The sequence below is a fragment of the Phaenicophaeus curvirostris genome, chromosome 28 (assembly GCF_032191515.1).
Source record: "Phaenicophaeus curvirostris isolate KB17595 chromosome 28, BPBGC_Pcur_1.0, whole genome shotgun sequence".
NCBI classification, from domain to species: Eukaryota; Metazoa; Chordata; class Aves; order Cuculiformes; family Cuculidae; genus Phaenicophaeus; species Phaenicophaeus curvirostris.
In genome coordinates, this window is record NC_091419.1 from 1,320,043 (window position 1) to 1,333,850 (window position 13,808).

Sequence of the window (13,808 nt, forward strand, 5' to 3'; positions counted from 1 at the left end):
GGGACAGCACTTTCTGCTTGTCTTTCTGGCCAGCAATGTCCTCATGTTACCCATGCTCTGGTTTGACTGCTGTGGTCTCATGAATTTCTTGCATACCCGCCTCCACTCCTTCCTTATCACTGTTTAAACTGTGGTTTCACCTGTAGGGAAGAGTTTTGTGTGTGTAGTTCTCAAATGGGTCCCTTTTCATGCCCAGAAGTGGGCACCGCACTCCAAGACTGGCAGTGGGACACTCCTGCCCTGGGGACGTTCCTTTTCCTGCTTTGACTGGGCCTTTTCCATAATTTTCTCCAATTTTTTTTTTTTTTGAGAAAAAAAAATATCCTAAATGAGACCAGTCGTCTTTGTGCAGAAAAACTAAGAAGGATCCAGCAGCTGAGGGTACAAAACTTCCAGTAAAAGTGTGCTGTAACAACCCTGGGCAATGGTAGGAACTAGAGCTGCTTGTTCTTCTAAATAAGGAAAGAAAATGCTGAAAATAGCATCATCCCAGGAAAATGAGAACAATTGCTGTTGTCATAGAATCATGGAATGGGTTGGGCTGAAAGGGACCTTAAAGCCCATCCAGTTCCACCCCTGCCATAGGCAGGGACACCTCCCACTGGATCAGGGGCTCCAAGTCCCATCCAACCTGGCCTTGAACCCCTCTAGGGATGGGGCAGCCACCACTGCTCTGGGCAACCTGGGCCAGGGCCTCCCCACCCTCATTGTGAAGAATTTCTTCCTAATGTTTAAGCTAAATCTTCCCCCTCACAATTTAAAGCTATTCTCCCTTATCCTATCACTTCATGCCCTTATAAAAAGTCCCTCCCCAGCTTTGCTGTCACCCCTTTCAGTACTGGAAGCTGCTCTAAGTTCTCCCTGGAGCCTTCTCTTCTCCAGGCAGAACAACCCTAACTGTGTCAACCTGTCCTCATAGCAGAGGTGCTTCAGCCCTCAGATCATCTCCATGGCCTCCTCTGGACCCGTTCCAACAGTTCCATATCCTTGTTATGCTTGGGATTCCAGAACTAGACACAAGACTCCAGATGGGATCTCACGAGAGCAGAGCAGAGGGGCAGAACCCCCTGCCTCACCCTGCTGGCCACACTGCTGGGGATGCAGCCCAGGACATGGATTGGCCTTCTGTGCTGTGAATGAGCCCAAGATGCAAGCTGGGACTCCTAGAAGTTTAATAGTGACTGGTCAGAGGTCTCCTGCTGAGGGAAACCCACCTGCAGCAGCACCACGTCTGCTCTGCAGCCAAGCCTCTAGGTAACGCAGAGCAAAGTGCAGTAACCTCCACTCTGTTGGATCACATAGTCCCTGGGAGGCAAGAAAACCTGAAAATGGGAAGACATCCAGCAGAATGGTCTCTGTTCTGGTCCTGGCAGGTCTCTTCTGCCTGCAGTGTGGTGGCCAGCGGAGGGCCCACAGCAAAGGAAGGCTCTTTGGGATTTTGCAGCCGTGAAGGTGGAGTTTTCAGAAGCTGTGTCTGTGTCATCGTGCCCCCTCCTTCCATGCTCACTTTGATCCACTGAGACCAGGTGGTTCTGTAAAGGAGAACGGGTTTGTGATCCTTTCCTCTGCAGGGCCTATCCCAGTGCCGAGGCTCCGTGGCTCCTGTCCTGCTTTCTCTGCTCAGGGGCAAAGCTTGCTGCTAGTTATTTTTCACTTTTCAGTTTGTTTTTCCTCACTCTTGGTTGCTGAAGTGATGCGCCCTTTTCCTTGCTGACATCACCCCAGTGAAAATGCAGGTTGCATGGGTGTTTGTGTTCCCTGCTGAGGGCCCTGGGTGGGTGCCAGGCTCCCAGGGAGCCGCGCTGCCACCGCTTCCTTGAGCCCCAAGGCCAACACCGTGCCCTTGAGAGCACCCCATTGGCTGAGCTGTCTCACGCAGTCTCTCAGGTGGACCTGAGCATTTCAGATTTGATTTAAATCAGGAGTGGAACTCTAAAATGCCACAATTCTCCAAAAGGAACCAGAAGACAGGATGTTGGGCAGCTGCCCTTACAGCTTGACCTGGCCATAGACCCCAAAGCCCCAATTTCCTCTACGCCAGTGGCAATGCTGGATATGTTTCTGTTGAAGCTCAATCCAAGACCTGTCAGATCTTTACTAAACCACCCCTCTCTGTCTGTAGCTGCTGCCTCCTCATTGCTGCTGCAGCAAAGAGCCCAGGCAGCTTCTGTGTTTACTACTGCCTTCCCACGCACATACTCTTGTTGTCTCTTCCCTTTCCCTTGCTGATTATTAAAAATACACTTGATGCTCTCTAGCTCTGTATTTGTGAAGATTTAAGTGAGCGAAGTATTTGCCCAGGTACGTACAGACTGCAGAGAGCACAGGAGAGCTTCCCAGCACAGTCCTGTTCTGCTGGCACACCATGTGCCCCGTGTGCCGCTGTCTAATGCCCTCTCTCCCTTCCCTCCTGCAGTGGCTGAAGGACCCTGGTCCCCGCAATGAGAAGAGGACCCTTTTCTGTGACATGGTGTGTTTCCTGTTCATTACTCCCCTGGCAGCGATCTCCGGCTGGTTGTGTCTGCGCGGAGCCCAGGATCACTTGCAGTTTAACAGCCGGCTGGAGGCTATTGGACTCATTGCACTAACTATAGCACTTTTCACAATCTACGTCCTTTGGACGCTGGTAAGTGCTTCCCAGGGCCATGTTTCTGTTCAAAACACGGTTGGAAGTACTAGCTCACACCACCTCGGTGCAGCCAGCTGCTTCCAACTCACCTTGTGAGAAACCTTGGGCTCTTTCTCTCACTGTCCATTTAATTATCTTCAACTGGGAGCTGCTAAAGTCATTGCTGAGAATGAGAAACCACTTCCTGATCATCTGCTTGCCATATCAACATGGGAACCATGTTCCCCGGGGTGTTGTGTAGCCGGTGCCAAATACAAAAACCTTGTGCAGTGCTACAGGCTTGGAGAAGGATGGCTTGAAAGCTGCCTGGCAGAGAAAGACCTGGGGGTGTTGGTTGACAGCAGCAGTATCAGAGACGGTGTGGCGAACAGGACCAGGGAAGTGACCCTGTACTCAGCACGGGTGAGGCCGCATCTCAAATCCTGTGTTCAGTTTTCGGCCACTAGCTGTAAGAAAGACATTGAGGTCATGGAGTGCATCCAGAGAAGAGCAATGAAACTGGTGAAGGGGCTGGAGAACAAGTCTTATGAGGCGTAGATGAGGGATGTTTAGCCTGGAGAAGAGGAGGCTGAGGAGAGACCTTATCGCTCTTCACAACTCCCTGAAAGGAGGCTGTAGAGAGGAGGGTGCTGGGCTCTTCTCCCAAGTGATAGGTTATAGGATGAGAGGGAATGGCCTCAAGCTGTGTCAGGGGAAGTTTAGATCGGACATTGGAAAAATTTCTTCACTGAAAGGGTTCTCAAGCACTGGCAGGGATGGGGACTGGTTGAGTCCCCATCCCTGGGGGCGTTTAAAAGGTGGGTAGATGAGATGCTTGAGGACATGATTTAATAGTAGGTATGGCTGGAGTTGATGATCTCTAATGCCTTTTCCAACCTAATGATTCTATAATTCTCTGATTGTTTTCAAAGCCCTGCATGTGCATCTGCCCTGTGGGTGCCCTTTTCCAGCTGCTGGTTGGGAAGCACAATCTGGGGAAAGGAAGAAATGCAGTTCCTGGAGGAGAAATAGTGGGACCCAAAAAAGCTGGCAGTGAAAATGTGACAGCCCTTTTCCCTGCCATCTCATGCTCTGATCTCTCCAAGTAATGGCTTTCCCTGGGGTTAGGACATTCCTCACAACTCAGGTGCCAGGGAAGGGTGAGCTGGTGCTGCAGCCTTTGCTCTCAGGATGCCAGCTCTGAGAGTGCCCGATCGGTGCTGACGTCAAAGGGTGCAGAAGTTGCAGCACAAGGGAGCTGTCGAGGAACATCTTGGCTGCTGCATGTATGGCTCTGACACGTGGCTGCAGGAGGTTTGTTTCTGTAGAAAGCCCAGCGAAAACTGGAAACCTTCAGAGGAAGTACTTCTGTCTTCTCTGTCCCAGGACTGGTCTGGACGAAAGAGAAAAATGTGGGGTGTTTTGTGAAATAATGAGTCATAGAATCATAGAATAACCAGGTTGGAAGAGACCCGCCGGATCATCGAGTCCAACCATTCCTATCAAACACTAAACCATGTCCCTCAGCATCTTGTCCACCCATCCCTTAAACACCTCCAGGGAAGGTGACTCAACCACCTCCCTGGGCAGCCTGTTCCAGTGCCCAATGACCCTTTCCATGAAAAATTTTTTCCTAATGTCCAGTCTAAACCTCCCCTGGTGGAGCTTGAGGCCATTCCCTCTTGTCCTTGTTGTCCTTCCCCTGTTGCTTGGGAGAAGAGCCCAGCACCCTCCTCTCTACAACCTCCTTTCAGGTAGTTATAGAGAGCAATGAGGTCTCCCATCAGCCTCCTCTTCTCCAGGCTAAACACCCCCAGCTCTTTCAGCCGCTCCTCAGCCTGTTCTCCAGCCCCTTCACCCGCTTCGTTGCTCTTCTCTGGACTCGCTCCAGAGCCTCAACATCCTTCTTGTGGTGAGGGGCCCAGAACTGACCCCAGGATTCAAGGAACGGTCTCCCCAGTGCCGAGTCCAGAGGGAGAAGAACCTCCCTTGGACCTGCTGGCCACGCCGTTTCTGATCCAAGCCAAGATGCCATTGGCCTTCTTGGCCACCTGGGCCACTGCTGGCTCATGTTCAGTCGCTGTCAACCAACACCCCCAGGTCCTTCTCCTCCAGGCAGCTTTCCAGCCAGACTTCTCCTAGTCTCTAGCTGCTCAGGGTTGTTGTGCCCCAAGTGCAGGACCTGGCATTTGGCCTTGTCAAACCTCATCCCATTGGTCTCAGCCCAGCGGTCCAGCCTGTTCAGATCCCTTTGGAGCCTCCCGACCCTCCAGCAGATCCACACTTCCACCCAGCTTAGTGTCGTCCACAAACTTGCTAAGGGTGCACTCGATGCCTTCATCCAGGTCATTGATAAAGACACTGAACAGGGCTGGACCCAGCACTGAGCCCTGGGGAATCCCACTTGTCACTGGCCTCCAGCTGGATTTCACACCGTTTCCTACCACTCTCTGGGCCCGGCCATCCAACCAATTTAGTCCTGACTAAAATGTCTCTGGTTCTGCTGTGCTTCATATTTCCTTGAAATCACCTGTCCCAGAAAAGGACATGAAGTGAAGCCCCTTTACTGCCATTTGCCCTGTTCAGCTGCGGTGCCACCACAGGGCTGCACGGCACAGGGGGGGCTGTTACCAGCGTCATGATTGTGAGAGGCCCTGGCCAAGGCTGGAGCTCCTTCCTGTGGGGCAGGAGCTTTCCTTGAGGTCTGCACCACTGGCTTCCCATTCACATGCTGTGAAACACTCACTCCTTGCTTACCAGCAAACAGCTTTATTCCCACAGTCGCCCCTCTACAACAGGAAAAAGGGGAGTGCACGGATCCTTAAGCTAAATTACCTCAATGCTGTGGCATAGCTCCGTTTCTCATAGCAGATAGCTGCAACCTATCCAAAAGTAGTAGGAATGCTGACTTTTCCTTGTCATATACTTCCTGGTATATCCTCGTTGCCAACTCAGTGTTTCCCATGCTTTTACAGATTCTGAAAGCTTGGGTTTGTTGAGTGGCTGACTGGATTCAGGATTTAACTTACTTACTCACTCACAATTTTTAGGAAAATAAGCAGGGGGAAATATATGCTGGGTTTATTCTTTCCTTAAGAAATTCTAGAAGGGTTTGATTTCGAAGCTGAGGAATCAGCAAGAGCTGTGAGAGCATCTGTAGTGGTGTAAGGGCTGCAGAGGATGGAGCCAGAAATCCAGCGGGAAGTGCAGCTTCCAGCTCCCCCTTGCTGAGCTGCTCTGAAACTGCAGGGCTGGCTTCTGCTTCAGGGCGAGGCTGGATAGGTCCCCTCTAGCTCTCCATCCCCTCAAGCCTTCCATCCTTTCCAGCTCTCCATCCCCATCAGCCTTCCATCCTTTCCAGATCTCCATCCCCACCAGCCTTCCATCCTTTATTTCAGAAAGGTTTTGGCTGCTGGAGGCCAGTCCTCTTGGGAACCCTTTGTTTGGGCAGAGGAGGAGCTGGCGTCAGCCTGTGCCTGCGGTGAAGGAGCAAGTTGTTATTCCTCTCTGCCACAACTCACTGGCCTGGTGCCCAAATCCAGGTGACCAAACTGTCCCTCTGTCCTGGTGCTGCCCAGAAGGCCCCTTTGCTGTGCCATGGTCAGCCTGGTGTTACAGAATCACAGAATAACTAGGTTGGAAAAGACCTCCAGGATCACTGAGTCCGACCATTCCTATCTGCCACTAAGCCATGTCCCTCAGCACCTCATCCACCCATCTTTTAAACACCTCCTGGGATGGTGACTCAACCCCCTCCTTGGGCAGCCTCTGCCAGTGCCCAATGACCCTTTCTGTGAAAAATCTTTTTCTGATGTTCAGCCTGAACCTCCCCTGGTGCAACTTGAGGCCATTCCCTCTCATCCTGTCCCCCGTCACCTGGGAGAAGAGCCCAGCTCCCTCCTCTCCACAACCTCCTTTCAGGTAGTTGTAGAGAGCAATGAGGTCTCCCCACAGCCTCCTCTTCTCAAGGCTAAACACCCCCAGTTCCCTCAGCCAGTCTTTGTAAGACTTTTTCTCCAACCCCTTCACCAGCTTTGTTGCTCTTCTCTGGACTCGCTCCAGAGCCTCAACATCCTTCTTGTGGTGAGGGGCCCAGAACTGAACACAGGATTCCAGGTGCGGTGTCGAATTGCAGTTATCAGCAATTGATTGCTTATCAGATGCTTGGAACAATCCCAAGTACCAAGTGATACGATGGAAGTGGCCTCAAGTTGCACCAGGAGAGGATTAGGTTGGATAATAGGAGAAATGTCTTTAATGAAAGAGTGGTGAAGCAGTGGCAGAGGCTGCCAAGGGCAGCAGTGGAATCTCCATCACTGGAGGGGTTCAAAAAGCATGGAGATGTGGCACATGGTGACATGGTTTAGTAGACATCTTGGTATTGTGTTGGTGGTTGGACTTGATCATAGAATCGTAGAATAACCAGGTTGGAAGAGACCCACCGGATCATCGAGTCCAACAATTCCTATCAAACACTAAACCATGCCCCTCAGCACCTCATCCACCCGTGCCTTAAACACCTCCAGGGAAGGTGACTCAACCACCTCCCTGGGCAGCCTGTTCCAGTGCCCAATGACCCTTTCCGTGAAGAATTTTTTCCTAATGTCCAGCCTAAATCTCCCCTGACAGAGCTTGAGGCCATTCCCTCTTGTCCTGTCCCCCGTCACTTGGGAGAAGAGGCCAGCTCCCTCCTCTCTACAACCTCCTTTCAGGTAGTTGTAGAGAGCAATGAGGTCTCCCCTCAGCCTCCTCTTCTCCAGGATAAACACCCCCAGCTCTCTCAGACGCTCTTCGTTCTCCAGCCCCTTCACCAGCTTCGTTGCTCTTCTCTGGACTCGCTCCAGAGCCTCAACATCCTTCTTGTGGTGAGGGGCCCAGAACTGAACACAGGATTCAAGGAGCGGTCTCACCAGTGCTGAGTACAGAGGGAAAATGATGATCTTAGGGAAATTGAGGGAATTACAGAGGGAAATTGATGATCTTAGAGGTCTTTTCCAACCTTAACGATTGTGCGATTATGTGACATGGAGCACCCCAGCCCATTCAGGGTCAGTGCTGTCTCTGTTGGCCGGGGCTGCTGGTGGATTGACAAGGAATAAGCAGAGAGCACGCAGAGCGTGGATGGGTGACTGCATCTCACCAGCCCTCTACGGTGCCGGCACTCGTGAAGGGGGGTTGGTAACCAGACCAATGTGTTATCACCCGCCAGGTCTCGTTCCGCTACCACTGCCAGCTGTACTCAGAGTGGCGAAGGACCAACCAGAAAGTCCGCTTGATGATCCCAGCCTCGCGGAGCCCACACCCCGTGCCCCACTCCCTCCTCTCCGCCAAGCTCATGAAGAAGACTGCGGATGAAACCACTGTGTGAGCCGTCCCTCAGACGCTGCGCCGCAGGGCAGCTGGGCCAGGGCCGCCTTTTGGGGCCGGCACGAGCAAAGAGGATCAGGTGCCCTCGCGCACGCAGGAAACGCAGACACTGTGGAGGCGCTGGAAAACAGTCATCCCACACAAAGGGACTTTGCAGTCAGCACGTACTTTATACTATTTCAAACAGACTGATAATCAATGTCTATCATGTGACATGGCCCAGAAGAGCCAGGTGGCAGAACAAGCCTGTCTGCAGGGACACTTTCCTATAACTAAACACCATACATGGAAAATATCTCCCTATATATATATCTATATATCTATATATAACATTATTTTTTAATGGCCATGCATATTGTGTTTCAGTCCTTTTGTGTTTATGTTCTAAGCTTCAGTATAGAAGCTGGCAGCCTGATCTCATTCCGAGGTTAAATCTATGCCTTTTCTCCAAATGAGCGTATAAAGAACACTTTTCATCAACCGTTCTTGAACGTCCCCTTCTCCTTTGCACTAAGTTGGTTTTGATAATACTGCGGCAACCCTTCCTGTTACTCTTTCACCTTTCTCGTGGTGTTTCTGTCCTTTCTAGAAGGTTGTGTGTTTTTAAGAACTCTTATAGTCCCAGAAGGAGTAAAATGATGTCATAGCGAATGGAGACATTTTGTAAAGTACTGTAATTTTGAGAATTTCAAAATAAGTTTCAACATGAGAAGATCTTTTCTTGTGCAGACATGATCTCACAGAATGCTTTCCTTGCAGATCCTGGCTCCTCCCCAGGACTCGGATGCACTCAGCTCTTGGTCTGTCTCACAAAGGTAGACAGAGGATCCGAGGGGGGAAGTGATGCTCGTACTGGCTAAACCCACCATTGCCTTTTGCCTTTAGAAGACTCAGAAAGGAGCTTTCCTGACCCCAGGAGGTGAGAGTTGAGTCCCTTTTGCTGATGTCCTTTCACCATCTTGAGGCTGGACCTCTCAAACTATCAGTTGCGCACAGACCTTTGGGGACGGGCCGTGCTCTGCAGCCGCTCGGCAGGGTGTGGGTGGGCTCACCTGTCCCCAGGTGCTTTATTTGCACATTCCTCGGCAGCAGACGGAGGAGCTGCTGTGATTTGGTTCATCCCTGAAAACGCTGCCTGCTTGTTGTGTCCTCAAGTGCAACACCCCAAGTTCGCTGGTTCCCCAAGAGCAGGCTCTGGGTCCCTTCTCCTGCGAGGCCAACATTTCTCCTCCTTCATCCACCCGTGTTCCCAGCACATCCAGCTAACGTTCCCCTCTGTCTTGGAGTGCCCAGCCTGCCAAGGGTTTCCCTGAGTTGGCCTTAGTCCTTGCCTTTCCGCTGCCTCCCCTTGCCAGGTGATGCCACTGCCTGGTGCTGTGCTTTCCTGAGCCCAGTGAGCGGAGTGGGCCGTAAGGATGCTGGTGTTGGCGCTGTCCTGCTACGTGCTCCAGCCGCTTGGCGTGAGCCTTGCCTCGCTCCTGCAATGGTGAGGGGAGATAGCAGAGAGGATCCTTGCGGTGGGTGGTGGCAGTTACACACTGTCCCTCCACTCCTTTGCTGAACCCAAGCGGATCAGTCCGATGCCCTGGTAGACTGAGTGAGACTTGTGGTTTCTTGCATTCAAAGAACCGTGTGCCATTTCCTCCTCCTCTTCAGCTGCAAAGCAGGATGCTTTTCTTTATGTGGCCCCTGCTCCCTGACCTGGAAGTCACAGTGCCATGAGCAGCAGGACTGCCCTGTCCCTCCTGGTGGGATTGCTCCAGCCCTGGGCCCTGCTCTGTGTCTCCTCTCCTCCTTTGTCTCCTGTCCCCCGGGTTCTCGTGCAACTCAGTGATATCCCGGATTCTTGCAGCAGCCCCTGCCTGGCTGTGGGGCCCTGTGGGCTGCTCTGAGTATGTCTCTGTTCTGATTGATCATGGGGTGAACATCTTCTGCCACAGCTGAGCTGTGCATCTCTGCTTCCCCCTCTCTGCCCTCCTCCCTGCCTGTCTCTTCCCTTCTGCCACAATTCCCTGGGCACCTTCCCTTTTCCCTGTGTGGGGATGACTCGTTCCTGGTGCTCCTGGAGGCTGGCAGTGCAGAGAGACCTCTCCAGCCTGGCTCAGTTATGGTCCCTGCCCGGCAGTATCATCGTAGAATCATAGAATCCCTAGGCTGGAAAAGACCTTTGAGATCATCAAGTCGAACCATACCTGTCCGCTACTAAATCATATTACTAAGTACTTCATCTACCCATCTTATAAATAGCTCCAGGGATGGTGACTCACTCACCTCCCTGGGCAGCTGTTTCAGTGCTTGATAAATCTTTCTGTGAAGAAGTCCTAATGTCCAATCTGAACCTCTCCGTCTCTTGACGCCATTCCCATGATCAACACAGCTTGCGCAGAGGAGCTGCCATGCAGGCACTGCCTCCTTCTGCACCCCCTTCCCTTGGCGGTGAGCGCTGCGCCACTGCTCTGTGCCTTGTCCTGGGTATCCCTTCCTCCAGCCCCTCCCCAACAAATCCCATCTCACCAGGACATTCCCAGTGAAGGAAAATTTGGGGGTTTAGCTCAACCTTCCCAGCCCTGGCTGCCTCTCAGGAGCTTGGTCTTGCGATGTGCCTGGTTCTGGCAAGTAACGAAGGATATGCACTCCCACACCATGTCCCCGAGGAGGGACGGAACAGAGCCACTATTTCAGTTAGGAAACCCACTGCTGATCCAAATATGCAACTGTGAAAGCCAGAAGTCCCTGGCTGGGGGTAGCCGGGGCCCTGTGCTGCTGCGCGGCTGTGGCTTTGTTCTCAGCTTCGATGTCTTTATTGTAGTTGCCAATAATTGGAGTTGTTGCATGTGCCCCTGCAAAACCCAACAGCGATTCTCTGAGTCTTCTCCTCCTTCCCAGAGGAGACATTCAGCTCGTGAATGTGGGAAATCAGTGTCTCTGACCCGCCATGTTCCAGTGTCATGGGGAAATGGGCTGTGCAATTATGTAAATAAAAGTGAGACAAACTTAGGGCTGTTGTGTTGTTACTGGAGGAGATGGGAGGGCTGGAAGAGCCCAGGCTGCTCCCTGATAGCAAGCTCTGTGTCCTGGCTCCCCCAGGGTGCTGTGGGCAGCATTCCTGACCTGATTCCAGGAGAGCCGGTGGAAGGTTTTGTGTTTGGGCAAAACTCAGGGCTTTTTGTCCTTTATGGGCAGGTTTCTCTGGTCTGTTCACAGAACCCTCCCTGGTATGGGCTGAGCAAGTTGTTTGGGCCAAGGGAGTCCTTTTGGCCTCTCCAGAGGGTGGCGTTGGGGTGCGTGGAGCAATCCCAGTGCTCCCTGGGATGCCGCCCCGCAGGGACTCCCACTGCTGTGGGTGCCACCGCTCCAGTCCAGCCCTTCCTCCAGGGTGCTGGGAGATGCTGGACCAGAGGGCCAGGCTCTGCTCTTCTCCAAGCCCTGGTGATCCCTCAGGGTGCCACGTGGGAGAGCTGCTGGCAGGAGAGGCTGATCCAGGCTCCGAGAGCCACCCGAGGCCAGTGTTACACAGGGGCTGCGGGGTGGCCTGGGCAGGACGCTGGTAACCATCGGACCATGAGGCTTTGGGAAACTGGGTTGGAAATTGTTACGCTGTATATTAAAAGTGCCACTCGTGATGTTGCAAAAATGGTGTTTGGATTTGTTTCCAAGGCCTTGGCTTTGGCCAGGGCAAGCTGGAAACGTTGGGCAATCGAGGGCTCTGAACATGTTTATATTAGAAAAAAGATCTTTAAAAGAGAATGCACCGTATTCCTGGGAAGAAGGCTTAGCCCCATCCTTTTGAAATAAAATTGTGCTGCAGTACAGGAACCTGTCCAAGGTGAGGAGAAGGAAAAGCAGCAGCCAGAGCACCATAAAAGGAACAGGAAACCCAGAGAAGAGGGTTCACTGTTAGGAAATATGACACATTTTAACAGGAAAGGTTTTTGGTCATGGCTGCTCGGAAGAACGTACCAGATCTGAGCAGGCTTTGAAGAACCTCTGACCCAGAGCAGCACTGAGAACAACCTGGTTGTTGAGGAGCCTCCACTGCCATCGCCACAGCTTTTTCCCAGGAACAGGGAGGATCAGGTAGGTCTGACTGATGCTCTGCTCTGCCCTCGGTGTCAATGGGACCCACCTTGGTGCCGATGGGACCATGGGCTTCCTGAGGTACCTGCTGGGCTCTGTGTCCAGCTCCCGGCCGACGAGGGCACACACCGAGTGCCAGCCCTGCACCTTTGCCTGGTCACAGCCATGATTCCACATCTGGGACACAAAGTCCTGGCTCAGGCTGTCCTTGAAACGTGTCCCTCCAAGGAGCCACGTGAGCCCTGCCTTGTTTTTTGAGGACTCTGCATGTCTGCAGCCTTCTTGCCTGCAGTGGCACCAGGAGGCAGAGAGACCTCCTGTACCTGCAGAGAGTCAAAATTAAGCACCCTTGAGTTCTCATGGTGCAGCCCTGCCTGAAATTGTCACATTTCTCTCCAAAATGCTGCAGTCTGCAACCTGACTGCAAAAAACTCGGTTTGGTGTGGGGGCTTTTTTTGTTTGGTTGGTTTTTTTTTGGAGTGGGCACAGCAAAAAGGAACCCACTAAACCATTTTAAACCTTTTCTCACCCTCCAAAACACCAGATTCCAGTGGAGAGAACCCAGGACACGAGTTTGTTGAGGAACCCAGCTTTGCACCAGTCTCCCCCACCTGCCTCAGGGTGACGCAGCCAGCATTCAAACAGCAATTTCCTTTTCTTGGTTGAGGTTGGTGCTCCGCACCACATAAGACAAGTCCTTGGGGTGTTTCCCATGCCAATGCGGGCGCTTTGCGCCTCAGAGTGGCCTCTCACATTCCAGGATTGGTTTGGGGACTCTGAAGATGTTTGCTGGTGGCCGAGGTCTCTCCTGCAGCTCTGAGCCAGCCAGCTGATCGGCACATGGCTCAGACGCCTCCGTTCTGCATGGAGCTGTGGGGACTGACCCCATGGCTAGAGTGGCATTAAATGAAAATCTGGGTTAAGCAGTGCAAGTTTTCAGCACCTGAGATTTACTCTTAGATTCCAGAAACTGCAGCGATGAGGAATTGCAATCATTTTGCACAGAGTAAATGAGAAGAATAAGGTTTTCTATCTTATTCCAAGCAGTATCGAACTTGATATTTCAGGATTCCATGTGCTTCTCTGTTTCTTGCCTGAAACAGAGAAGGACAATAGATGAACGGGGAAAAAACCTCGAAATAGAGAGCTGTCTGCAGCTGCGATGTTACCTACCACGTCCATAGAATCCTACAGAGAACAGAGGTGCCCAGGTCTGCTCATTTCTGGGGTGCTTCTGCCCTGAATCCTCTTGGAAAAAAAACCCCGAACTAAACAAACCAAGGTGCCCTGCTTGTCACCAAACTCTCCCCTTCCTAGAAGTCCCTCCTAGGAGTGGGCCCTGCCATCTAACATGTTGCTGCTTTGATTTTAAGAGCATTCTCTCCTAAAGTAGGCAGATGCAGATCATGAACCTGTCACCCTCAGTTCCATCTGGTCTTCTTCGTTTCCGTTGCCGTCTCAAAGCAAGCAGAGGGTCATCATCCAAAGGTCTTGAACTAGCAGAGCCCTGGCAGATGTGGTGGTGCTCCAGCAGCTCTGTCCTGCCTGGCACCCTGTGTCTGCTCCCTGTCCCCATCCCCATCCCTCCCTTTGTGGTGGCCACATACGAGTGACCTGTGCAGCATCCAGAGCCAGGTCACCTCCAAGGGCCAAGCGCCCATTCCCAGGGGAGGGCAGCAGAGTGAGGACCAGGCAGATCACATCCCAGCACTGCAAACCCTGCTGAGGAATAGGACCAGAGGGGAGGGGAGGGCAA

General features: G+C 52.3%; 1 protein-coding gene across 1 annotated transcript in view; it reads left to right on the forward strand.

Annotated features, from left to right (window-relative positions):
* MARCHF2 (membrane associated ring-CH-type finger 2) overlaps window positions 1–10,969 on the forward strand; it is a 44,358-nt gene extending 33,389 nt beyond the window's left edge. Inside the window, exons 4-5 of the mRNA XM_069878188.1 lie at window positions 2,417–2,626; window positions 7,818–10,969. Of these exons, the coding sequence (XP_069734289.1) occupies window positions 2,417–2,626; window positions 7,818–7,976 (369 nt within the window). The 3' untranslated portion in view covers window positions 7,977–10,969. The remainder of the gene's footprint in view (window positions 1–2,416; window positions 2,627–7,817) is intronic.
* The last annotated feature ends 2,839 nt before the right edge of the window (window positions 10,970–13,808 follow it).